This window comes from Carcharodon carcharias, chromosome 34 (genome assembly GCF_017639515.1).
Source record: "Carcharodon carcharias isolate sCarCar2 chromosome 34, sCarCar2.pri, whole genome shotgun sequence".
Taxonomy (NCBI): Eukaryota; Metazoa; Chordata; class Chondrichthyes; order Lamniformes; family Lamnidae; genus Carcharodon; species Carcharodon carcharias.
In genome coordinates, this window is record NC_054500.1 from 7,799,349 (window position 1) to 7,826,550 (window position 27,202).

Consider the following 27,202-nt stretch of genomic DNA (forward strand, 5'->3'; position numbering starts at 1 on the left):
CTTTTGTTTACCCAGAGGGTGGTGACGGTCTGGAATGTGCTGCCTGGGAGGGTGGTGGAGGCGGGTTGCCTCACATCCTTTAAAAAGTACCTGGATGAGCACTTGGCACATCATAACATTCAAGGCTATGGGCCAAGTGCTGGTAAATGAGATTAGGTAGGTAGGTCAGGTGTTTCTCGTGTCGGTACAGACTCGATGGGCCGAAGGGCCTCTCCAGCACTCTGTGATTAGGCTATTAATTCCAGATTTTTATTTAATTTAAATTCCGCCATCTGCCATGGTGGGATTCAAACCCTAGTTCCCAAAGCATTACCCTGCGTCTCTAGATTACTATTCCAGCGACAATACCACTATACCATCACCTTCCCTGTCTGAGGTGACTTCATTGTTACCTTCTGGATCTCATACCTGCCTCACTCATAATCTCACCCTCCTGTTCCTGACCATGGACCAAATCTGAAGTACCTAGCCTTAGGGGCGTGACTGCCTCTTGGAACCAAGTGCCCAGGTAACTCTCCCCCTTGCTGCTGCATCACAGGTTTCAAAGCTTGGACTCCAGCTCATTGACTCAGGGATAAAGCCCCTTGAGTTGCAGGTACTTAGTGCAGATGTGATTGCTGTGGATCACACTGGTGGATCACACTGGTGTCCACCAGATCTCACACGCCACGTCTGCAACACATGCACTGCCATCTTTATTGTATTCAATTTAACTAATTAGGTTTCATGTGTAGAAACATCACCCAACAGTTGCCTGTACTAATACCAAGTAGTTTAACTAGTGAAGCTATATCTTCCCAATAAGCTGCTGCTCATATTTTAATTTAGAGGGATAAAATTTGGAAAGCTCACAAAACAATCACCTTCCTGCTCACCTAATTAAAGCCTTGAACATTCACCAGCTTCTAGAGGCTGAAAAAAGACATAATAAAGCCAGCGATTCCATTTCCCCCCCACCAACTCCTCCAACCCCACCCCCACCCCCACCGCGGCACCGAATTCCCAAGTTTGCACTGGTACTTCATCACATTCTGACCTCATCTCATTCTGTGCTCCCACACCCCAGGCCAGCATTTCTTTTTAGATAGTTCAGCCCAAAAAGGATTAATTAATGCGAATTGGTCTCACTCCCTGTTCAGTGTGCTTGGAAATGCAGACTCTGCTTTGCCAGGGCCTGTTTTATACAGTCACTGAGAGACCTGCGCGTGATTGGTTGAAGGGTTTAAAGCTAGCATGTGCTCTGATTTTGGATTTTGACTTCACTCTCTGAACTTGGATCATTCCAGCTACTGATTTCTATTCTGTTGCTTTCCTTTGATGCTGATCTCTCACAACATCACAGAATGATATAATACCGAAGGAGGTCATTCAGCCCATCGTGATGTGCCAGCTCTTTGGCAGAGGTATACAATTAATCCCAGTCCCCTGTCACACTTTTTCTTTCAAATGTTACAACTGAATTTGGCTCCATCGCCCTTTCAGGCAGTGCATAACAACTCAGTGGGTTTACAAAGAAAACATTCTCCTCATCTTTTCTCTGGCTTTTTTTTTGTCAATTACCTCAAACCTGTGTCCTCTGGTGACCAATCTTCCTGCAAGTGGAAACAGTTTCTCCTTATTTACTCTATATAAATAAAAAACCTCATGGTTTTGAACATCTCTATCGAATCCCCTCTTAACCTTCTCTGTCCTAAGGGAAACAATCCCTGCTTCTCCAATGTTGGCAGACTGAAGCCCCTCATCCCTGGGTCCATTCTAGTAAACCTCCTCTGCACCCTCTCCAAGGCCTTGACATCCTTCCTAAAGGCTTGGACGCAACGCTCCAACTGAGGCCGAACCAATGTTTTATAAAGGCCTTGTTGTAAAAATTGGGATTGGATCTGCTGTGCTGGATTTTTTTTTGCCTGTGGGATAGCAGGCTTGGTGGAGTCTCGTATGCAAGGTACTCCTGGGTCAGTGGGTGTTTTCAAATGAGGATCAAAAGGTGAGAAAGGGATTGGGTGTTAGAGAGTGATTGACAGGTCCCTTTCTAGTAATTGAAGGGAGTTTTGTTTTTCCCCTCTGACTGGCTGTTAAGAATCAGGATCTCTCTCTCTCTTTCGGTTCCTCAGCTGCTGCTGGAGAAATTCACAGAGTTTGCCCATGAGACGGGGGTGATTGGTCAGGAGCGGGTGAACACGGTGAACCAGATGATAGACGAGTTGATTGACTACGGTCACACGGATGCAGCCATCATCGCCGAGTGGAAGGACGGTGTCAGCGAAGCCTGGGCGGACTTGCTGGAACTGATAGAAACACGAGCGCAGATGCTGTCAGCGTCCCAGGAGCTGCATAAATTCTTCACCGACTGCAAGGAGGTGGCCGGCCACATTGAGGAGAAACACAAACAGCTTCCGGAAGTTACCGTGGGGGATTCCAACAGCACCTTTACGCTGCAGAGAATGTTGAGTTCATTTGAGCACGACGTCCAGGTCCTGGTTACACAGGTACTTAGTTAGCTTTCGTTATTTTTCTCTTGTGAAGTCCATGTGCTGTTGGAGAACAAGGTCTCGGCCTACTTGTTTATTCACACACACAACAAAACAGTTTGGAGTTTGTTCCAAAATTAGCAAGGGAATGGGATCCATGAATATTGCTCTTTTTGTCCATTGTTCCACCTCAACTTGGAACTCTGCAACCTTCAGGACTCAACACTGAGTTCAACAATTTTAGATCATAACCTCAGCCTCCATGATGTTTCTTGCTTTTTCTTTTACTGGTTTGGTTTTGTCTCATTTATTTCTTTATTCCTTCGTGTTGCACTTGGACATCAGTTATGCTGCCATTCACACATCATCTGGACACACCTTCTGTCTCTTTACTTCACCATTATCACCCCCTTTGGTTTTTGTACCATGAAGCCCTTTGTCATTTAATCTCTCCTATCCCACATCCAATCACGGACCTTCCCTCCATTTTCTTTGCCCCTCCCTCCTTCCATATTGTTCAAAGCCTATTGTATTTCCTCAGTTATCACAAAGGGATATCAGTCTTGTCATGATGGTAGCTGATTGTGGTTGTGGACTCCAGTATTAGATACTATATGGTACTCTGTAATGGCTATGGGGTCACCTGACCTGAGGGTTGAAGGTCAGTTGGCACATGTTGGAGTCTGTCTTGATAGAATTCAATTGCTTTAGATATGTGTTCATGTTAGGAAAATGTGTTATCGATAAAGTTAGCTCAGCTACAATGTCAATGGCCTGTGTGCATCATTAAGACAAAAAACAAGACAAGCCTGAAACAGTAACTCTGTTGCTCTCCACAGAGGCTCCACAGAGGCTGCCAGACCTGCTGAGTATTTCCAATGTTTTCTGTTTTTATTTCAGATTTCCAGCATCTGCAGTATTTTGCTTTTGCTACAGTTTTATTGATTGGTTTTTTATCAGTCTTCTCTGCAGAGGAAGTTAATGGGATAGCGTCTTAGCCCACATGCACCATATCGGAAATAAAACAGAGGAAGTCATTCAGCATCTGGATTGAGAAAAACCTAGTTTCAAACAAAGTGACAGGAGGAGGCCAATCCAACTCCTCTAGGCTTTTCCATCATTTAATCAGACCGAGGATGATCTGCGTCTCAACTCCATCTACCCAGCTCGGTTCCCTAACCCTTAATGTTATCAATTGACCTACTGCCTCAACAGCTTTTTTGTGAGAGAGAGTTCCTGACTTCCACACCCCTTTGTGTGAAGAAATGCTTCCTGACATCACCCTGGCTCTAATTTTAAAGGTTAAGTCCCCTTTTTCTGGTCTCCTCCATCAGAGGAAATAGCTTCTCTCGACCTGCCCTGTCAGGCCCTTGAATCAACTTAACCACTTTGATCAGGTTGCTCTTGTGGGCATCACTGGCAAGGTCAGCATTTGATGCCCCATCCCTAATTGCACTTGAACTTGCTAGGCTGTCAGAAGTCAATTAAGACCCACATTGCTGTGGGTCTAAAGTCACGTGTAGGCCAGACCAGGCAAGGACAACAGATTTCCTTCCCTAAGGGACATTAGTGAACTGGGTGGGTTTTTAACAACAATCAGTGATAGTCTCATGATCACCTTTACTGAGACTGGCTTTCAATTCCAGATTTTATTAATTGAATTAAAATTCTGCCCACTGCCGTGGTGGGATTTGAACCCGTGTCCCCAGAACATTACTACTTCAGTGACATTACCGCTACACCACCACCTCCCTGCTTTGAGGGATTGCAGGTCTAGTTAACGCAAACCGTCCTCTTAACTTAACCATTTTGGCCCTCCAAGCTCTAATTTGATTACTCGGGTCCTCTTGTGATGTTCTGAGCCCCGATTTAAATACTCGTGCTGCTCCGAACTCTCCCGATGGCCGTGGTCACCCATTAATTTGCTAAACAGGAAAATTGAACTGAAGTTTCTGCAACCTGTCCCCGTACAGTAACTCCTTAAAGCCGGGTACCGTTCAGGTGAGTCAGTGTTGCGTTTTACAGAAAACCTTTCGCAGGATGTGGGCATCACTGATAAAGCCTGTATTTGTTGCCCATTCCTAATTGCCACAACTGAGCAGCTTGCCAGGGCATTTCAAAGGGCGGTTAGGAGTCAACCACATCATTGTGGGCCTGGAGTCACATGTAGGCCAGACCAGGTAAAGACAGCAGATTTCCTTCCCTAAAGGACATTAGTGAACCAGATGGGTTTTTCGACAACAATCAATGATAGTTTTATTATTACCATTACTAGTTTTCAATTCCAGATTAGTTTTATTATTACCATTATTAGCTTTCAATTCCAGATTTTATTAATTGGATTTAAATTCCACCAGCTGCCGTGGTGGGATTTGAACCCATACCCCAAGAGCATTAGCCTGGGCCTCTGGATTATTAACCCAGTAACATTACCACTACACCATTTATTCCATTGCCTCGTTTTGCTGAAAACTGATACAGTTGACAACAAGCAATTGCTTTGCCTTTTTCTTCTATCCAACCCATCTGTGTGCTTGGTTACCAGGTGAGGCAGCTCCAAGAGGACGCAGCTCAGCTGCGAACTGTGTATGCCGGTGAGAACGCCGAGGCCATTCTTGTCCAGGAGCAGGGTGTCATGCAAGCTTGGAAGGAACTATTGAGCAGCTGTGACCAACGGAGGCTGCAGCTTACCACGAGCAGCGACAAGATCCGCTTCTTCAGCATGGTCCGCGACCTGGTCAGCTGGATGGACAGTATCATCTGCCAGATTGGAATGGGTGAGAAACCACGGTGCGTATCAGATTGTGGCCTCTGCCTCGTCCTAATTAACCAAGAGAGTCTAGTCTCAGGAACGTTAATATTTGCAATACCAGGTTCAGCAGCTTGTGTGCACGCTGCCTTTTCCTGTCTTGATATATCGTCCAAGGTAAACACACAGACTCTCCACACACTTAGAATCATAGAATACTACAGCAAAGAATGAGGCCATTCAACCCAATGTGCCTGTGCTGGCTCACTGAAAGATCTATTCAATTAGTCCCACTCAACAACAAATTGCATTTATATAGTGCCTTTTAATGTAATAATCACAACAACTTGCTGCTAAAAATCAGTTCTTGTGTCTGCGGACTCTTTTGCTAATTCTGCTAATTATCTTAACTCTGTGTCCTCTGCTCACCAACCCTTCTGCCACAGAAACAGTTTCTCCCTATCTACTCTACTGTAATCAGTCACTTGGCAATACAGGACTTGAAGATTGCTGAAAAGAGAGCCATGTTACCGAAGCTTTTCGTCTTGCACCCATCAGGACAAATGCAAGAATGCCAAGTTTCAAACGATCACAACTATTTACAGCACAGGAGAAAAGGGTGCTGATTGGTTGGCAAGTCAACTCTGATTGGCCACATGCTTGCAAAACCCAAAACAAAACATTGACTGATAGATGTGATTCCGTGATTGGGCAGCACTTGCTGAACAACCCTGATTGTGCTAATAGCTACACTAACAGCCAATTTAAGACAATAAGTCGAGCCATAACATGGCTGATTTACACTTGCTAGAAGCAATGTATATACTTACACAGGGACCCGTTCTCTGCAAACAAAAGGAATATGTTCAAGCGTTGCACTTTGTTTTGAATTACCTGGGAGCTTGGGGAGCCTATAGTTCTCCATGGCAATGCCTCAGCAGATGAGAGGGAAGTTTTCCAAATTTTCACAGGATACAGGTTTAGTTTATCTCTATCTGTCCTATCACATCCATTTATCATCTTATATCCATCACCTTAAATCTTCAAAACTCAAAGAAATCCAGGCCAAATTGATGCAACCTGGCATTATATATTTCCAAGTCAGGCTGGTGAGTGGCTTGGAAGTCATCCTGTAGGTGATGGTGTTCCCATGTGTCTGCTGCCCTTCTCCTTCTAGGTGGTAGAGTCGCTGGTTTGGTGGGTGCTGTCGAAGGAGCCTTGGTGAGTTCCTGCAGTGCATCTTGTAGATTGTACACACTGCTGCTACTGTGCTTCAGTGGTGGAGAGACTGAATGTTTAAATTGGTGGATGGGGTGCCAATCAAATGGGCTGTTTTGTCCTGCATGGTGTCGAACTTCCTGAGTGTTGTTGGAATGGCTCTCATCCAGGTAAATGGAGAGTATTCAATCACACTCCTGACTTGTGCCTTGTAGATAGTGGACAGGCTCTGGGGAGTCAGGAGGTGAGTTACTCGTCACAGAATTCCCAGCCTCTGACCTGCTCTTGTAGCCACAGTATTTATATGGCTAGTACAGTTCAGTTTCTTGTCAATGGTAACCCCCAGGATGTTGAGAGTGGGGGATTCAGTGATGGCAAGGCCATTGTATGTCAAGGGGAGATGATTAGATTCTCTCTTGTTGGAGATGGTCACTTCCTGACACTTGTGTGGCACAAATGTTACTTGCCATTTATAAGGCCAAACATGAAGGTTGTCCAGGTCTTGTTCCATATGGACGCAGGCTGCTTCAGTTATTAAAAGGGTTACAAGGAAGGGAATAGCATTATTGGAGGGGATACAGAGAAGAAACGTTAAAGCTGAATGAGTCACCATCTTAAAGAAAGCTGGGGAGGAAGGGGGAAGAAAATGTATTAAAGGTGGGATTTTGCTGGTCCTGGGGTGGTGGGCTGTCAGGTGGGACCACCGGGAATTAGCAGCTTTCCAGCGGTGGAACTGAATGCAGATGCTGTTGTTAGCCTATTTAAATAGTTAAACCCCCATTAGGGGTGATTTGGAGGATCTGCTGGCATTTTGCCTGCAGTGGATTGGCCCTCCCCCCTCCTCCACTGTGTGTGGAGATTGCCAGCTTCATGGAGACGACCCCCCTGAGGGGGCAAATGGAGCCAGAGGCTTTATGGCCCATTGAGGAGGCTGAATGATGGAAAGGACCTCCTCCACCTCCCCCCCACCCCACCCCCCCAACTCCATGGCTCAAATGCACCCCCCCCCCCCCCCCCCCCCCCCCCCCCCCGCCTCCCCCACTGCCTCCTTGGGCAGCTCTCCTTCCATTGGATGGGTTCTTCTGTCCTTGGCCATCCAATGTTTGGAAATTATCCTGACCTCTCATGGCGCCTCCATTTTGAGACAGCCTCTAAACTCACTCAGCCGCTCTCAACCTCCCTCGATGGGGCTGTCAAGGCTCCAGAACTGCAGCCTCTCTGATTGGGCGGCTGCATCGACATGCCGCCAGTTGTCTTTAATAAGACCACACTTGGAGGTGGCCAATTAGGAGGCTGCCTGTCTGACTCCTAGCAACTTTGGACTTAGGACTATAATTTGGTCCCGACGTTGAGGGGGGATCCTGAAACCCACGGTAAAATCCTAAAGAAGTCCATAATATGTCTCTGCCCCTGACTCAGCCTATTTGCTGCCATAACCCTTATCCAGGCTGTTATACCAGACTGTGCAAATATGCCCCCAGGGCCAGCCTCCCACTTTGCATTCTCCATGAGGATGGGCTCGTGCAATACCAAGTTCCGCTAACCCACCACCCCTGTGCTTACTGAAATACGTTGGTTCCCGGTGCGGGGAGGCTGTGTCTTTAAATTCTCAAAGTTGTTCTCAAATCCCTCTTTGTCCTCCCCTCTCTCTATCTCTGTAATTGTACCTTCTGAGATCTCTGCGCCCCTCTAACTCTCTTGCCCCTCTTGCACAACCTCAATTTTAATCGCTCCAACATTGGCGGCCGTGCCTTCAGTCATCTGGGCCCTAAGCTCTGGAATTCCTTCCTTACACCTCTCCGCCTCTCTACCTCTCTTTCCTCCTTTAGGATACTCCTACAAACATTGCCCCCTTGACCAAGCTTCCGGTCAGCTGTCCTAAAATTGTTTTATGTGGCTGAGTGTCAAAGTTTATCTCGTAACATTCCTGTGAAGCAACCTGGGACGTTGTATTACAGTAAATATGTTGCATAAGTATTGTTGTGGGATCTGGGGAATAATCCTGATCCGCAAGGAAACTATGAATAAACACTGATCTTGTTAGGCTTTCCTCTGGCCTTTCCCAGCAGGCTTGACCAGGCCTGGAAACCATCCCTCAGGTTAAACTTGCAGATCAGGCCCTGGTGACAGCTCCTGAGTCCAATCTGCAGGTGTAACGGTTGGTTTAGGAAGGTGTCCTTGCTGTCTGCAGTTAAGAATCCTCCCTGACCCTGTCCTGGGTTCTGCTGGGTGGTTAAAATTGGCGTCACGAGTTATTAAGTTTAGCATTGGAGGGAAGACCACGGAGGCAGAGGGGAGCAGACTAGGTGCCTGATATGCATGAGGTTCTGCATTGCAAGCATAATCCCATTATTGTTTAAGTGTCCTGTTCCAGAAAGATCTTCCACAGCTTTATCAACACCAACCTCATGACAGGACACTGTCCAATCACAGGGTGTCCTGACTGACCTCATGGCGGCACACTGCCCAATCACAGAGTCTCCTGACTGACTTCATGGCGGGACACTGTCCAATCACAGAGCTTCCTACTGACCTCATGGTGGGACACTGTCCAATCACAGAGCCTCCTACTGGCCTCATGGCGCGACACTGTCCAATCACAGAGCCTCCTATTGACCTCATGCCGGGACACAGTCCAATCACAAAACCTGTTCTGTAAAACCCCTAAAATGTTACAAGATTGTGCCCACGAGAGTGGTGGAGATGGAAAAATCAATGATTTTGAAAGGAAAGCGGATGGGCACTTGAAGGAAATAAACCTGCAGCGCCAGGGAGAACGAAAGAAACTGTCGTGATTGTTCCTGGGAGAGCTGACATGGACTCGATGGGCCAAATGGCCTCCTTCTGTGCCACAAATGGCTCTGTGACCATACAATACTTATAAGACTTGTGTTTTGTATCACACTTCAACAGCATCCATCTTTGGGGGGCACTTTGGCAAGTTCCCCAAACCACATTTCGATGTTGCTGACAAGGTGACTGGGAGACCACAAAATGAATGACCCAGTGAAAATTTAGTATAGAAAAGTAGAAGTGCGGCAAGCAGACTAAGAGAGCGGAGCCCAGATCATTCCAGAAGGAGATTGGAGAAGTAGTGGTTGAGAGATTATTGTCTGTACACTGTTTTTAATTTTGTTTTGAGTTACATTAGGTTATCTTTTGATGAGAGATTGAGCAGTTTAGGCCTATACTCGCTAGAGTTTAGCAGGATGAGAGGAGATCTAATTGAGGTATATAAGATGCTAAAGGGGGTAGACACAGTAGACGTGGAGCAGATGTTTCCCCTTGTGGGGCATTGTAGAATGAGAGGCCATAGTTTTAGGCTAAGGGGTGGTAGATTTAAATCAGAGATGAGGAGGAATTACTTTTCTCAAAGGGTCGTGAATCTGTGGAATTCACTACCTCAGAGTGCAGTGGATGCCGGGACGCTGAATAAATTTAAGGAGGAGATAGACAGATTTTTAATTAGTAACAGGTTGAAAGGTTATGGGGAGAGGGCGGGAAATTGGAGTTGAGGCCAAAATGAGATCATCCATGATCGTATTGAATGGCGGGGCAGGCTCGAGGGGCTGAATGGTCTACTCCTGCTCCTAGTTCCTTTGTTCTTATATTCTTATGCACACAGTTCCATCTTTGTGAGCAAGTCCCCATTGTCTGATCTTTTACTAAAATGATCCAAAGTAAAAAAGTCAGCGATTGTTTTTTGTTGTAGAAGTGAGAGGGATTTTGCTGTGTCAGTAATAGCACAGTACCTGGTGCTGTGCAGTGTGTCAGTGACAGGTCTGTTTATTCCCCAGAGATGTCTCCTCAGTGGAGGTGCTGATGAATTACCACCAAGGTCTCCGAGGGGAGATTGAAGCCAGACACAAGAAATTCACAGCTTGCATCGAACTGGGCAAAACCTTGCTCACCAGTACCAACCAGGCTGCTGATGAGGTAATGAGACCACCCCAACACACTCAGCTTCACTGCCTGCACCTCAGAACCTTCTGTTAATTCTTGTCATTTAAAATCTGTGTTACTTCTTTCAGATAGACAGAGGATTTTGCGTTGAGATTAACCAGCATCAGAATAAAAATAAAGCTCATCTGCCTAATGTACTCCGGTGATATCATTCGTAATAACCATATCCTCATTGCTCCTTCTCCCTCCCTCATCCTTGCACCCTCCCACTTCCCCTCACTACCTTCCCCTTCCCCCTCTGCTTCCTGCTTCTCTGCTCCTTCCTCTCTCCCTTTTTCCTCCCCCTCCCTCCTTCCCTTTACCCTCCCTTTTGCTCCCCCTCACTACCTAACTTTCCCTCCCCTTTTCCTTCTCCTTCCCCCTCCCCTTTTCCCTCCCCCTCCCTGTCCATTTTTCCCTCCCCTTCTCTTTCCCCCTCCCATTTTCCCTCTCCCTTACCCTTTTTCCCTTCCTGTCCCTCCCTTTCCCTCCCTTTTTGCATCCCCTCCCCTCCCTCATTTTCCCCCTCACCCCTCTTCCGTCCCCCTCCCTCACTCCTTTTCCCTCTGCCTCCCTCCCTCCCTCACTCCTTTTCCCTCCCCTCCCTCTCTCCCCCACTCCTTTTCCCTCCCCCTCTCTCCCTCACACCTTTTTCCCTCCCCCTCCCTCCCTCCTTTTTCCTCCCCCTCCCTCCCTCCTTTTTCCTCCCCCTCCCTCCCTCCTTTTCCCTCCCCCTCTCTCCCTCACACCTTTTTCCCTCCCTCCCTCCTTTTTCCTCCCCCTCCCTCACTCCTTTTCCCTCCCCCTCCCTCCCTCACTCCTTTTTCCCTCCCCCTCCCTTTTTCCTCCCCCTCCCTCCCTCCTTTTTCCTCTCCCTCCCTCCCTCCTTTTTCCTCCCCCTCCCTTCCTCCTTTTTCCTCCCCCTCCCTCCCTCCTTTTTCCTCTCCCTCCCTCCCTCCTTTTCCCTTCCCCTCCCTCCCTCTTTTTCCCCTCCCCCTCCCTTCGCCCCTCACTCCCACTCTCTCTTTTTCCCTCCCAGTACACTGCCCCCTGCCCTTTTTAACTTCCCCCCTCTCCCTTTTTCTCCCCTCCCCTCCCTTCCTTTACCTTTCCCTTTTCCCTGCCTTTTCCTTCCCTTCCCTCCCACCCTCTCTCCCATCCCTCCTTCCCCTTTCCCTCCCCCTCCCCATCCTTTTTTCCCTCCCCTACCCACCTCCCTTTTCCCCTCCCTTTGCCCTCCCACTCCCTCCCTTAACCCTTCCCCCCTCATTGCTCTTCCCTCCCCTCCCTCCTTTTTGTCTCCCCCCCCCACCCTTTCCCTCCTCCTCCTTCCCTTTCCTCTCCCCCTCCCTTTTTCCCCTTCCCCTACCCCCTACCCCCTCCATCCCTCCCCTTCCCTACCCCCTCTGTCCCTCCCTTTCCCTACCCCCTCTGTCCCCCCTCCCTTTATACATTAGTGATCTAGATGAAGGAACTGAGGGCATTTTGGCTAAGTTTGCAGATGACACAAAGATAGGTGGAGGGATAGGTAGTATTGAGGAGGCGGGGAGGCTGCAGAAGGATTTGGACAGGTTAGGAGAATGGGCAAAGAAGTGGCAGATGGAATACAACGTGGGGAAGTGTGAGGTCATGCACTTTGGTAGGAAGAATAGAGGCATAGACTATTTTCTAAATGGGGAGAGAATTCAGAAATCTGGAGTGCAAAGGGACTTGGGAGTCCTGGTCCAGGATTCTCTTAAGGTTAACTTGCAGGTTGAGTCAGTAGTTAGGAAGGCAAATGCAATGTTGGCATTTATTTTGAGCGGACTAGAATATAAAAGCAGGGATGTGCTGCTGAGGCTTTATAAGGCTCTGGTCAGACCACATTTAGAATATTGTGAGCAATTTTGGGCCCCGTATCTCAGGAAGGATGTGCTGGCCCTGGAGAGGGTCCAGAGGAGGTTCACGAGAATGATCCTAGGAATGAAAGGCTTAACATATGAGGAACGTTTGAGGACTCTGGGTCTATACTCGATGGAGTTTAGAAGGATGAGGGGGATCTGATTGAAACTTACAGAATACTGAAAGGCCTGGATAGAGTGGACGTGGGGAAGATGTTTCCATTAGTAGGAGAGACTAGGACCCAAGGGCACAGCCTCAGAGTAAAGGGAAGACCTTTTAGAACAAAGATGAGGAGAAACTTCTTTAGCCAGAGAGTGGTAAATCAATGGAATTCATTGCCACAGAAGGCTGTGAAGGCCAGGTCATTGAGTGTATTTAAGACCGAGATAGATAGGTTCTTGATTGGTAAGGGGATCAAAGGTTATGGGGAGAAGGCAGGAGAATGGGGTTGAGCCATGATTGAATGGCGGAGCAGTCTCGATGGGCCAAATGGCCTAATTTCTGCTCCTATGTCTTATGGTCCCTTCCTCCCTTTCCCCCTCGCTTCCTCCCTTCCCCCCTCCCTTTCCCCCTCCCTTCCTCCCTTTCCCCCCTCCCTTCCTCCCTTTCCCCCTTCCTCCCTTTCCCCCTTCCTCCCTTTCCCCCTCCCTTCCTCCCTTTCCCTCCCTTTCCCCCCTCCCTTCCTCCCTTCCCCCCTCCCTTCCTCCCTTTCTCCCCTAACTTCCTCCCTCCCCCCTCCCTTTCCCCACTCCCTTTCACTCCCTCCCTTCCCCCTTCTCTTGCCCCCCATTCCCTCTCCCTTTTCCCCTCCCCCTCCCCATCCCCCCTCCCCTACCACCCCATCTCCCCTCCCTCCCCATCCCCCTCCTCTCCCTACCCATCCCTCCTCCTTGCCTCCCTCCCCCCTCCCCCTCCCTCCCTTTCCCCCTCCCTTGTTCCCTCCCCTCCCTCCCCCGTCCCTTGTTCCCTCCCTTGTTCCCTCTCCTCCCTTGTTCCCCCTCACCCCCTTGTTCCCTCTCCCCCTTCCTCCCTTCCCCCCTCCTTTCCCACTCACTTTACACCTCCCTCCTTTCTCTCCTCCATCCATTCCCCCCTCCCTTTACCCTCCCTCCCCCCTTTTTGCTTCCCTCTCTCCCTTTTTCCCACCCCACTTACCCCCCTCTCCCTCCCATTTTTCTACTCTCCCTCGCTCTTTCCCTGCCTCTCCCTCCCTCTTCACCCTCCCTCACTCTCTTTTCCCCCTCACCTTCTCTTTCCCTCTCCCTTTCCCCCCTCCCTTTTCTCACCCTCTTTCCCCCTCCCCCTCCCTTTTTCCCTGCCCCTCCCTCCCTTTCCACTCTTCTCCCCCATTCCCCCTCCCTTTTCACCCCGTCCCTCCCTTCCCCCTCCCTTTTCCACTCCCCCTCCCATTCTTTCCCCTCCCCATCCCTCCTTTCCCCCTCCTTTTTCACTCCCCTCCCTACCTTTTCTCCCACCATCCCTCCCTTTTTTCCCGCCCCCTCCCTTTTTCCTGCTCCTCCCTCCCTTCCCCCCTTTTCCACCCATCTCTTTCTCCCCCATCGCCCCCTCCCTTTCTCCCTCCTCCCTCCCTTTGCTCCCTCCCCCACTCACCCCCCTTCCATCTGCTTCCCCTCTTCCCTTCTCCACTTCCCCTCCATCCCTTCTGCCCTCCCCACTCTCCCTCCTCTTCCATCCCCTTGTCTCCTCCCTTTCCCTCTCCCAACTTGCCCTTCCTTCCCTTCTCCTCTGCCCCCTCCAATTCTTACTCCTTCTGCCTCTCTGGGATTAGTTTGGAATTAATACAGGATTGCACAAAGTTAAACTGAAGTACATTTTTCTTCCTTCTGTTTTAAGTTTAAGTGGTGTCAACAACCTTATCCTCGTCATTGTGTCTCTGTGAATTTTAGATTAAGGAGAAACTGGACAAGGTGCTAAAGAAGCAACATGAGCTGATGGAGAAATGGGAACAGCGCTGGGAGTGGCTACAACAGAGTGAGTATTGGCATCATTGGGGAATGCCCACAGTCTGAGTGGTGCCAGTCGGCTGCTTGTGGTGCTGGTCTAATAGCTCATGGGCCCAATCTAAACAAGGTACCAAAAATTTTCAAATGGAACTGCGGTAAACACCCAACCACCTCACTGAGGGGTCCAGGTGGGCAGAAGGTGGAAACTCAGCCCGACATGGGAGACCAGCCCCAATAAGTGGATGGTTGTTAAGCTGTCATGATTATTGGGGATGGGCAAGAGGTGACAACAGACAGAATCCACTTGTGCAGTTTTTGGCTTTGGTCATTGGGTATCGAGCCATGATGTCAGAACACACACACACACATACCCTCCCTCTTGCCATGCACCCACCCTCTCAGCACATGCCCCCACCTCCCAACACCCACCCTCCTTCTTGGCATGTGACCATCTTCTCGATATGCACCTCCCCATCTCAGCAAGCATACTCCCCACGCCCCCACCCCCACACACACACTCCTAACTCTCTCTCTCTCTCTCTCTCTCAGTCACACACTCATTCTTTCTCTCTCTCACACTCACACTCACTCTTTCTTTCTGTCTCTCTCTCACACTCTTTCTTTTTCTTTCTCTCTTTCTCTCTCTCTCTCTCTCACACACATACACACACTCTCTCTTTCCCTCTCTTTCTGACACTCTTTTTCACTCACCACTTACTCTTTCTGTCTCTCTCTCTCACTCACACCCTTTCTCTCTCACACACACACCCCTTAGTGTCATTTCCATGGTTCTAATATCTTTCCTACAGTGAGATGTCCTGGACTCTCAGAATTGTTACAGCGTCAAAGGAGGCCATTCAGCCCATCATGTCTGCACCAGCGCTCCAAATGAACAATTCACTTAGTGCCATTCTCCTGCCTTCTCCCAGTAACCCTGTCCGTTCTTCCTGTTCAGATAAGTCTAATTCCCTTTTGAATGCTTCAATAGAATTTGCCTCCACCACACTCTCAGGCAGTGCATTCCAGACCCTAACCAGTCGCTGCGGGAAAAAGTTTTTCCTCGTATCGTTTTTGCTCCTTTCACTAATTACTTTAAATCTGTGCTCTCTCATTCTCCATCCGTCCATGAGTGGAACCAGTTTCTCCCTAACCACTCTGTCCAGACCCCTCATGATTTTGAATATTTTTGATATTTCTCTATCAAACCTCCTCTCAGCCGTCTTTTCTCCAAGGAGACAGTCCCAACTTCTCCAATCTTCCTTCAAAACTGAAGTTCCTCAAACCTGGAACCATTCTCTCCAATGCTTCCACACATTTCCTAAAGTGTGGTGCCCAGAACTGGGTCGCTGAGGCTGACCAGTGTTTTATGCAAGTTCAACATAACCTCTTTGGGGGTTACCATTGACCAGAAACTGGACTGGACTAGCCATATAAAAACTGTGGCTGCAAGAGCAGGTCAGAGTCTAGGAATCCTGTGATGAGTAACCCACTTCCTGACTCCTCAAAGCCTGTCCACCAGCTACAAGGCACAAGTCAGGAGTGTGGTGGAATACTCCCCACTTGCCTGGGTGAGTGCAGCTCCCACAACACTCAAGAAGCTTGACACCATCCAGGACAAAGCAGCCCACTTGATTGGCACCACATCCACAAGCATTCACTCCCTCCACCACCAATGCATAGGAGCAGCAGTGTGTACCATCTACAAGATGCACTGCAGGAACTCACCAAGGCTGCTCTGACAGCACCTTCCAAACCCACAATCACTACTGTCTAGAAGGACAAGGGCAGCAGATAGATGGGAACACCACCACCTGGAAGTTCCCCTCCATCCTGACTTGGAAATATATCACCATTCCTTCACTGTCGCTGGGTCAAAATCCTGGAACTCCTTCCCTAACAGCACTGTGGGTGTACCTAGTGGTTCAAGAAGGCAGCTCACCACCACCTTCTCAAGGGCAACTATGGATAGACAATAAATGCTGGCCCAGCCAGCGAAGCCCACTTCCCATGAATGATTAAAAAAAATAAAGCCTAGGATACTGTATGCTTTATTAACTGCTCTCTCCACCTGTCCTGGCATTGCCATCTTTAATGATTTATGCACATATATACACAGATCCCTCTGCTCCTCCACCCCCTTTAGAGTTGTATCCTTTATTTTATATTGTCTCTCCATGCTCTTCCTACTAAAATCAATCACTTCACATTTGTCCATTTCGAACTATATCTGCCACATGTCTGCCTATTCCATCAACTTGTCTATGTCCTTTTGAAATCCTACACTATTCTTCTCACAGTTCACTCACAGTTCACAATGCTTCCAAATTTCATATCATCCACAGGTTTTGAAATTCTGACCTGTACACCAAGGTCTAGGTAGTTAATATATATCAGGAAGAGCAGGAGTCGCAACCCTAGGAGGTAATTGATATCCTATCTATGACCTCCGTCCCCTTCCCCACACACCTCTACCCCACTCTGTTAACCTCTGACCCACTCCCCTCCTCTGCTCTTGTCCTCCCCCCTCACAGTTATCAGTCAACATCACCATTGTCACTTGTTACGTGGCGAGTTGCTGTGTTCTGAAATGTGCTGCCTGAAGCAGATTAAGTCATGACTTTCAAAACGGAATTGGATAAATACTTAAAAGGGAGAAACATACAGGGTTATGGGGAATGAGGAAGGATGTGGGAATGATTGGATGACCTTTTCAAAGAGCTAGCACAGACACAGTGGGCTGAATGGCCTCCTTCTGTGCTGTATCATCCTGTGATTGTATGAATGGAGGGCCAGAACAGATGTCTTGGGTTCACGGCCTTGCGAGCTGAGACCTTTCTCATTATTCTGACTGTCTGGCTGTGCTGGAGCAGCTTTGGGACTGGGTGCAGGTGTCTGACCTCGGGCTGTGGCCTTTCCCCAGTGCTGGAGGTGCATCAGTTTGCGCAGGAGGCGGTGGTGGCCGAGTCGTGGCTGAGCGCCCAGGAGCGCCTGGTCAGCAGCAGCCAGCTGGGCAACAGCGTGGACGAGGTGGAGCAGCTCATCAAACGCCACGAGGCCTTCCGGAAGGCGGCGGCGACCTGGGAGGAGAGGTTCAGTTCGTTGAGGAGACTAACCACGGTAAGGTCCGGCCGAACGCAGCCTGCCAGGATGTTTTTCACACCCGACTCGGTTCGAAAGGCGTCTTCGGGCAGGGACGACATGGGATCTGCTGCTGGGTCGAGCAGGTGGCCCAGGTTTTGGGCACCGGTTTGGGTGGAGTTGTTTGGAAGTTGCCAGGTTTAATGATATTAAATGACACTGGGCCAGGGAGAGGGGTACAGCTGCTGATTCCAGCTGCAAAGTCCACAGCATGTCAAAGGATGGTCAACCGTGATGAGGTTTGGGCTGGCCTGTGAAGCCCTTCACAGTGGAATAGCCTTCTGACCCTCACTGTCTAACTGCTTGTGAATGGGAACCCTAAACCCAGCATGACCAACCTATCAGCCTTCCAGAGATCAGAGCTTAGATGACTTGAGGGATGGGGAAAAAAGTAAAAATGGGAAGAATGTGGAAAGGGTGAAGCCCAAAGGCTGGTTTTACACGTGGGTCAGAGGGCAAGAGAAACACCAACACCAGCAGAGCTCACAGGAACCACACAACCTCAATCTCAGAAAATAGGCACATGGCCTGAAGGTATCACATGATCAACACCGCAGAGTAACAAACAGGTAACTGGCCTGTCTGCACTGGTTATTTATTGTACGGCACCCCATGTGACAGGGACCCCTGAGGGACAGGGAAGGACGTTCCGAGGGATTGGGGGGGGGCTCCTGAGGGACAGGGAGGGGCACTCTATGGGACAGGGAGAAACATCCCGAGGGACAGGGAAAGACACTCTATGGGACAGGGAGAAACATCCCGAGGGACAGGGAGGCACTTTCTGAAGGACAGGAAGGGATGTCCCGAGAGACAGGGAGGGAGGTCCTGAGGGATGGGGAGGGATGTCCCTCGGGACAAGGGGGCAACCCGAGGGACAGGGATGGATGTTCCCAGGGATGGGAGGGGATGTTCCAAGGGATAGGGACAGTCACCCTGGACAGGGAAGGACTTCCCAAGGGTCAGGGAGGGTTCTCCCAAGGGAAGGGTGAGGGTGGGAGGGAGCGTCCCAAGGGACAGGGAGTGACATCCCGAGGGACAGGGATGGACGTTCCGAGGGGCAGGGAGGAGCCAATGAGGAACGTGGAGGGGGGGGTGTGCAATCCGAGGGGCACGGAGGGTTATCCCAAGGGAAGGAGTGGAGAGGGGGGGCGTCCCAAGGGACAAGGTGGGACAGCCCATGGGACAGGGTGCGGTGCTCTGTCCAGGGGAGGATCACACTGGGTGTGTGAATTTCACCTGTGTAATGCCACGTCCCATTTGGAGTTGTCACTAGAGCGGCCTCGTGCTATTCCACCGGGACAGGCTTCTCTGCCAGCTGCTTTGGGCATGGCTTGCACAGCCCACCCTCTTGAAAAGGGCTTCCCTGATGTCATGACCAATTTTGTATGCATCCGGCACATGCCCCTAATACCCACACACAAACGACCTCACCGAAATGGCGCCCAACACAGCTTGCACTAGAAATGTGGGAATGAATGGATGTTAATTTGCACCCCAAACTACACCCATAGTTCTGAAGGAACAGGTACCACTGGGTCAAATTTTGTGGTCAGACTTTTTGAAAAAGGGATGTAAGATTTGCAACTTTCCAGTCCATTGTTACCATTCCCATATCCAATAAAAGCCTTGAAAGGTTTTGCCTAGAGCTTCCCCCATCAACCTGCAATACCCTCCATCTGGCCGGCTGCCTTGTTAACTTTAAGTGACGCCAACCTATTTAAAGCCTCCATTCTATCCATTTCTTTATCTTCCTCAATATCTCAACTCCCTCCTCCTCTACTGCGATGTTGATGTAATCGTCCTCTTTAATGAAGGCAGATACAAACCTGTACCATTCAGTACCTCAGTCATGTCCTCTGCCTCCACAAGAGGATTTCCTGCCCCTAATCAGCCCCACCTTTTCTATAACCGTCCTTTTGAGTTCCCTATTATGTTACCCCCTAATAGTTTCTAATACTTTCTCTTTGATCTTTCTTGTATCCTTTTTCAATTTCCGCCTGTGTGCTCTCTATCCTGCCTGGTTCTTAATTGTATTCTGTACCTGAATTTTGTCACGAACCCCCTTTTTCTGTTTATTTTAATCTTTATTTCTTTCATCATCCAGGAAGCTCTAGTTTTTGGATGCCCTCTTTTTCCTCCTTTTGGAAATATTGGGATAAAGTATTTCTGCCAGCTGGGGAGTTGAGGACTAGGTGGCCCAGTCTTAGAGCCAGACCTCGCAGGAGTGAGATTAGGAAACACTTCTACACACGCAGGGTGGTAGAAATTTGGAACTATCTTCTGCAAGTGGCAATTGATGCTCAATTCATTGGCAATTTTAACTCTGTGATTGATAGATTTTTGTTAATGAAAGCTATTAAGGGATGTAGGGCAAAGAGGGGCATGTGGAGTTAGGTCGCCATGACCTTGTTGAATGGCAGAACAGATTTGAGGTGTTAATTGTTCCTATGTTCCTGTCCACCTATGCTACATCCCTTCTCAAATCACTTAAATTAGTTCTGTTCCAGCTGCATAATTTCACCTTTGATTATTCTTTGCCCTTTTACGTAACTATTTTTAAGCTTATTTATGTTATGGTCACTGTTCTCTAGATGCTCCCTAACTGAAATACACTACATTTGTTATGCTTTATTCACCAAATTCTGATCCAGCATTGCTTCCTTCTTCATCGGGCTAGAAATGTACTGATTAAGAATGTTCTTCTGTACACATTTTAGGAATCCTTCACCTTCCTTGTCCTTTCCTCAGCTTTTCCCCAGTTTATATTCAGGTAATTGAAGTCTCTTACTATTAGTGCTCTATTATTTTTATATTTCTCTGAGATTTGTCTACAAATTTGGTCCTCGATCTCACTTTCACCATTTGGGGGTGTATAGTAAACACCCAGCAATGTAACAGCCCATTTTCTGTTAACTCTACCCAATATATTCAGTCTTTGAATCCTCTACTACTTTGAATGCCTCCCTGTACTACTGTAATGTTATCCTTGACTAGTAATGCCATCCCCTCTCCTGTCTTTTCTCCCCCTCCCTTTGCCTCCTGAATATATTTTAGTGGAAAATGTTTTGGTCCATTCTTGCCCAGGCTTAAGGCAGGTCTCCATTATAGCCACTATATTGTAAGCCCCCCATATGACAGTTTAAACCGGACTCTCCTGAAACTTATTTGTAAAACTCCGCACATTAACACACAGCATTCCGACATTACACCAGTCAGCTTTGCGTTTTCCCTCCATGTAGTTGCTGCTCTTAACTGTGGTATTCATCTGTTGTTTGGCCCTCCCAGTTTACTATCCACCTTGGTTCTCTGGTCTGCTGCTATGTCCTGTTGCCTCCACCCATCCCACCCCCATCAAATTAATTCATACCCCCCCCCCCCCCCCACCAACCCTTGCCCCCCGGCAGCCCCAGCACTGGTTAACCTCCCCAGGAGGACCTGTTCTCTGTTGGACCTAGTGGCCACACGTTTCCACTGGTTGTGAAACTGACGGCTACCCTCAACATTTTGGCCTGTGAATCCTTCCAGGACTCTGCCTGGAGACATATGCAGGATTGCCCAGTTAGCAAACAACAGATGAATACCACAGTTAAGAGCAGCAACTACATGGAGGGAAAACGCAAAGCTGACTGGTGTAATGTCGGAATGCTGTGTGTTAATGTGCGGAGTTTTACAAATAAGTTTCAGGAGAGTCCGGTTTAAACTGTCATATGGGGGCTTACAATATAGTGGCTATAATGGAGACCTGCCTTAAATGCATAAGGCAAATGACGAATGGGTTGTTTGCCAAGGCTGACAATTAATTAAATTTCCCCTTTGTTTTATTCATTCATGGGATGTCGGCTTCACTGGCTACACCAGCATTTATTGCCCATCCATAGTTGCCCTTGAGAAAGTGGTGGTGAGCTGCCTTCTTGAACCATTGCAGTCCCTGAGATGTAGGTACACCCACAGTGCTGTTAGGGAGGGAGTTTCAGGATTTTGACCCAGCAACAGTGAAGGAACAACTGATATATTTCCAAGTCAGGATGGTGCGTGACTTGGAGGGGAACTTCCAGGTGGTGGTGTTCCCATCTTTCTGCTGCCCTTGTCCTTCTAGATAGTAGAGGTCATGGGTTTGGAAGGTCCTGTTGAAGGAGCCTTGGTGAATTCCTGTGATGACAATTGCCAGAGTGAAGCAGAATTACATTCCTGGCTGGATTCACACAGGTGCAGGATCCCATGTGGCAATTCAAGCATCACCACAGCACCCAGGAGTTGTTATAACCCACATGGAATATTCACCCATCAACGCACAGCTGGTGTGCAACCTTAAGAAGAAGCTCATGCTGGCCAGATCCAGATTCGCTTAGAGCTATCATGGTAGCTTCATAGTTCGGCAGCCCAACATCCCAAACCTTATCGATCCAGCATGCAGACTGAAGGGAGAAAAGAGATATTCACTTCAAAATTGACAGCTATAAGGAACCCTGCCAATGACACCAAGGAGTACTACACTGTGAGCCACGTGACTTCAGCTGAATCACAGGATAAAAAAAAAAATGGAAGCTCTGTGTAGGATAAGTTCCTGCGCCAAAAATTGGCTAACAAGGATCAGAGGGAAGTTCATGGAAACAAGTGAGGAACAATCCAAGCAAAGCCCTTACACCCAGCCCAAGTGACCATCAGGTCATCGAGCAAGCAGGCGCAATATTGAAGGAACGTTTCAGGTGTCTGGAAGCAGCCTTCAGTACTCAGCAGCCAGGGTCTCCCATTCTGGAAACTACTGAGAGAGTTAGTGAGCAAACCCATTCCATTGGGTGAGTAAAGGCTGCCGTTACTTTGGAGCCAGCAGTGGAGAGCATACTCAGGAGTTTAGATGTTTGTTGTGGCAATACTTTGCAGAAGCAGGAGCTCTCTTGGGCTGGGTGTAAGGGCTCTGCTTGGATTGTTCCTCACTCGTTTCCCTGAACTCCCCTCTGTTCCTTGTTAGCCAATTTTTGGTGCAGGAATTTATCCCACAAAGAGCTTCCATTTTTTTTTAACCTGCAATTCAGTTGAAGTCAATCACAAGCCAGATTTGTGTTTTTTTCTTTAACCATGTTTGCAGTTCAGAGCCTTTAGTATCTATCCTGTACCCTGACTATAGCCAATGCCCCAACACCATGGGAGTGCCAACTCTCACTGGAATGGATACCTGCATTTACTTTCTGGTTTTTCTTTTCTTTAGCTGGAACGGATGGAGAATAAGGCTACCTTCCAGGTACAGCAGCAGCCTGCAACTCCTCTGCTGAGCCGCAGAGTGCTGCCAGAATCAAGGGTGCTTCTGCCTGAACAGTCAGTGGCAGTGGCAGAGACACGGCCGGTCAAACAGCAAGCTATGTACGAAATCATCGATGGGCTTCAGCAGGTGAAACCTGAGAGAGCGGAACTCAAATCGGCCAGACGACCCGTTAGACAGGAGAGGCAGGAGCCGGCCGCAGCGCGGTTAGACGCACACACCACCCCGCCACAGCCCAGGCGGGAACAGTCGGAAGGGAGGCCTGAACCGACACAACCAAAAGCCGAGCAAGGTGAAGTGAGGCAAGCCCACAGGAAAGAACGTCAGGAATCTCTGAGCGAGCATCGGGAGTTGGAGCTGGAGGATGGAGGAGCTGCTGGGTGAGTAATCTTCCTTTAGCCAGGGACTGAGGCTGCCGTGCTCGCCAAACGTTCGTTGTGTAGCAGAGTGTGGACATTCTACATGTCAGCTGTGAACATACGAATGGAACATTTACCCTAAGGAAAACTGCACCCTTCACCAATGTGTAAAAAGCATGTTGTAGAGGGCGGGGGTCATGTATTGTGTTTGGAGGGGGATTGTGCTAACATTGAACATTGCTGTCCCTAAATCAGATAAATTCTAAACTGCTTTTTTCCAATATATTTTATACACCCGAGAGCTGCCTGTCAGGTCAAGTTGAGAAGGCTAATTTAAAAAAAAAATGCAAAAGGATTCCTAGGATTTAGAGTCAGAGTTGTTATGGCACAGGAGGAGCATGCAATACTCCACCTGATATCAAGAACTGGCTGAAGGCACTGGATACTGCAAAGGCTATGGGCCCTGATAATATTCCCTCAATAGTACTGAAGACATAAGCTCCAGAACTTGCCACACCCCCAGCCAAGCTGTTCCAGTACAGCTACAACACTGGCATCCACACGGCTATGTGGAAAATTGCCCAGATGTGCCCTGTACACAAAAAGCAGGACAAATCCAACTCGGCCAATTACCACCCCATCAGTCTACTCTCCATCATCAGCAAAGTGATGGAAGGGGTCATCAACAGTATGTTTGGCCTATCGATTCCATGCCACTCTCCATGGAGCAATCCAGTTAGTCCCATTTCTGGTTCCATCCCTGTAACCTTGTAAGTTTATTTCCTTCAAGTGCCCCTCCGACTTGCAGTGAAATCATTCATAGTCTTTGCTTCCCCCACCCTCTGGGCAGTGAGTTCCAGGTCATTACCACTCGCTGCATTAAAAAAAAGATCTTCTTTGCACCCCCATCTGCATTCAGGAGAGACGGTGGTGTGGTGGTAATGTCACTGGGACTGGTATTCCAGAGGCCCAGGCTAATGCTCTGGGGGCGTGGGTTCAAATCCCACCACTGCAGCTGATTTCAATTAATAAAATCTGGAATTGAGAGCTAGTCTCAGTAATGGTGACCATGACCATGAAGTTCTCATTGATTATCATTAAAAACTCTATTAGATCTCCCCTCAGTCTCCTTTGCTCCATGGAGAACAATCCCTGCTTCTCCAACCTAACCTTGTAGCTAAAATCCCCCAACCCTGGAATTGCACTGGTAAATCTCCTCTGCACCCTCTCAAGGATCCTCACATCCTTCCTGAATGGTGGTGACCTGGATACAATACTCTGGTTGTGGCCTAACCAGAGCTTTATTAAGGCTCAGCATAACTAATGGCAAAGGTGCAGAATGTTCTCTGGGTGGGGGACTTCAATGTCTGTCACCAAGAGTAGCTTGGTAGCACCACTACTGATCGAGCTGGCCAAGTCCTAAATGACATAGCTGCTAGACTGGGTCTGCAGCAGGTGGTGAGGGAACCAACAAGAGGGAAAAACATACTTGACCTCATCCTCACCAACCTGTCTGCCACAGATGCATCTGTCCATGACAGTATTGGTAAGAGCGACCACCACACAGTCATTGTGGAACGAAGTCCCATCTTCACATTGAGGATACCCTCCATCGCATTGTGTGACACTACCACCATGCTAAATGGGATAGATTTCAAACAGATCTAGCAGCTCAAGACTGGGCATCCATGAGACGCTGTGGGCCATCAGCAGCAGCAGCAGAACTGTACTCGAACATAATCTGTAACCTCATGGCCCAGCATATCCCCCCTCTACCACTCCCATCAAGCCAGGGGATCAACCCTGGTTCAATGAAGAGTGCAGGGGGGCATGCCAGGAGCAGCACCAGGCAGACCTTGGCTACTTGTGTGCCAAACAGCATTAGCAGCAAGTGATAGACAGAGCTAAGCGAACCCGCAACCCACAGATCAGGTCTAAGCTCTGCCACATCCAGTCATGAATGGTAGTAGACAATTAAACAACTCACTGGAGGAAGAGGCGCCATATATATCCCCATCCTCAATGATGGAGGAGCCCAGTACAGCAGTGCAAAGGATAAGGCTGAAGCATTCACAACAATCTTCAGCCAGAAGTGTTGAGTGGATGATCCATCTCGGCCTCTTCCAGATCTCCCCAGTGTCACACATGCCAGTCTTCAGCCAATTTGATTCACTCCACCTGATATCAAGAAATGGCTGAAGGCACTGGATACTGCAAAGGCTATGGGCCCTGATAATATTCTGGCAATAGTACTGAAGACTTAAGCTCCAGAACTTGCCACACCCCCAGCCAAGCTGTTCCAGTACAGCTACAACACTGGCATCTACCCGGCTATGTGGAAAATTGCCCAGATATGCCCTGTACACAAAAAGCAGGACAAATCCAACTCAGCCAGTTACCACCCCATCAGTCTACTCTCCATCATCAGCAAAGTAATGGAAGGGGTCATAAACAGTGCGATCAAGCGGCACTTGCTTAGCAATAACCTGTTTACTTACGCCCAGTTTGGGTTCTGCCAGGGCCACTCAGCTCCTGACTTCATTACAGCCTTGGTTAAAACATGGACAAAAGAGCTGAACCCCTGAGTTGAGGTGAGAGTGACTGCCCTTGACATCAAGCTGGCATTTGACCGGGTGTGGCATCAAGGAGCTCTCAAAACTGGAGTCAATGGGAATCTGGGAAAACTGTCCGCTGTTTGGAGTCATACCTAGCACAAAGGAAGATGGTTGTGGTTGTTGGAGGTCAGTCGTCTCAGGTCCAGGACATCACTGCAGGAGTTCCTCAGGGTAGTGTCCTCAGCCCAACCATCTTCAGCTGCTTCATCAATGACCTTCCCTCTATCATAAGGTCAAAAATGGGGATGTTCGCTGATGATTGCACAGTGTTCAGCACCATTTGTAACTCCTCAGATACTGAGGCAGTCCATGTCCAAATGCAGCAAGACCTGGACAATATCCAGGCTTGGGCAGACAAGTGACAAGTAACGTTCGTGCCACACAAGTGTCAGGCACTGACCATCTCCAACAAGAGAGAATCCAACCATCACCCCTTGATGCTCAATTGCATTACCATCACTGAATCCCCCACTATCAACATCCAGAGGGTTACCATTAACCAGAAACTGAACTGGACTAGCCATATAAATAATGTGGCTACAAGAGCAGGTCAGAGGCTAGGAATTCTGCGATGAGTAACTAATCTCCTGACTCCCCAAAGCCTATCCATCATCTACAAGGCACAAGTCAGGATGAGTGCAGCTCCCACAATGCTGAAGAAGCTGGACGCCATCCAGGACAAAGCAGCCTGTATGACTGGCACCACATCCACAAGCATTCACTCCCTCCGAGCCCATATCCCATGAACAAATAAATAAAAATTAATCATTGTCAAAATTAGCTAATGCCTTTAGAATCCTTAAAACAATAATCATATCACCTCTTGACCTCTTTTCCCGTAAGGAATTGCCCAATTTACTTATATAATTAGAAAATATATACCTATTTATATATAAAAACTCTCAATCATTTTGCTTGCTCTCTCCATTCGTCTTTCAATTGCAGCGTGTCCTTTTAATACAGTTCTGACCAGAAATGTATACAGTACTGTAAGCCTGGTCAGACCAATGATTCATAAAGTGACAGGATAATCTATTTTGGAAACATCCTTCGAAAGGCAGCACAATTACAAATATGAAAAAAAAGAGGGCCTTGGGTGAATGGCTGGATGGGGTAGAGAACAAGTTCAGGATGTGGCAGTCAGGTAGGAGAATCTGGGGGAGACAGTGGTGTAGTGGTCATGTCACTGGACTAGTAATCCAAAGGCCCAGACTAGTGTTCTGGTGATAGGGGTTCAAACCCTACCAAGGCAGCTGGCAGAATTTAAATTCAACCAATAAACCATTTGGGGAGCCAGGAGATGCGTTACTTGTTGCAGAGTTCCCAGCCTCTGACCTGCTCTTGTAGCCACAGTATTTATATGGCTGGTCCAGTTCAGTTTCTGGTTAATGATAACCCCCAGGATTTTGATAGCGGGGGAATCAGTGATGGTAATGCCATTGAACATCAAGGAGTGATGGTTGACCATGAACCTATCATTGATTGCTGTAAAAACTCATCTGGTTCACGAGTGCCTTTTAGGGAAGGAAATCTGCCATCCTTACCTGGTCTGGCCTACATGTAACTCCAGACCCACAGCAATGTAGTTGACTCTTAATTTCCGTCTGAAAT

The 27,202-nt window shown here is 48.4% G+C and overlaps 1 protein-coding gene across 1 annotated transcript in view; it reads left to right on the plus strand.

The window, feature by feature from the left end:
- LOC121272525 (spectrin beta chain, non-erythrocytic 4-like) overlaps positions 1–27,202 on the plus strand; it is a 380,289-nt gene that overhangs the window by 340,575 nt on the left and 12,512 nt on the right. Inside the window, exons 25-31 of the mRNA XM_041179140.1 lie at positions 2,112–2,486; positions 5,014–5,258; positions 10,233–10,371; positions 14,166–14,250; positions 17,143–17,339; positions 20,790–20,996; positions 22,567–22,997. Coding sequence (XP_041035074.1) covers positions 2,112–2,486; positions 5,014–5,258; positions 10,233–10,371; positions 14,166–14,250; positions 17,143–17,339; positions 20,790–20,996; positions 22,567–22,997 — 1,679 coding nt within the window. The remainder of the gene's footprint in view (positions 1–2,111; positions 2,487–5,013; positions 5,259–10,232; positions 10,372–14,165; positions 14,251–17,142; positions 17,340–20,789; positions 20,997–22,566; positions 22,998–27,202) is intronic.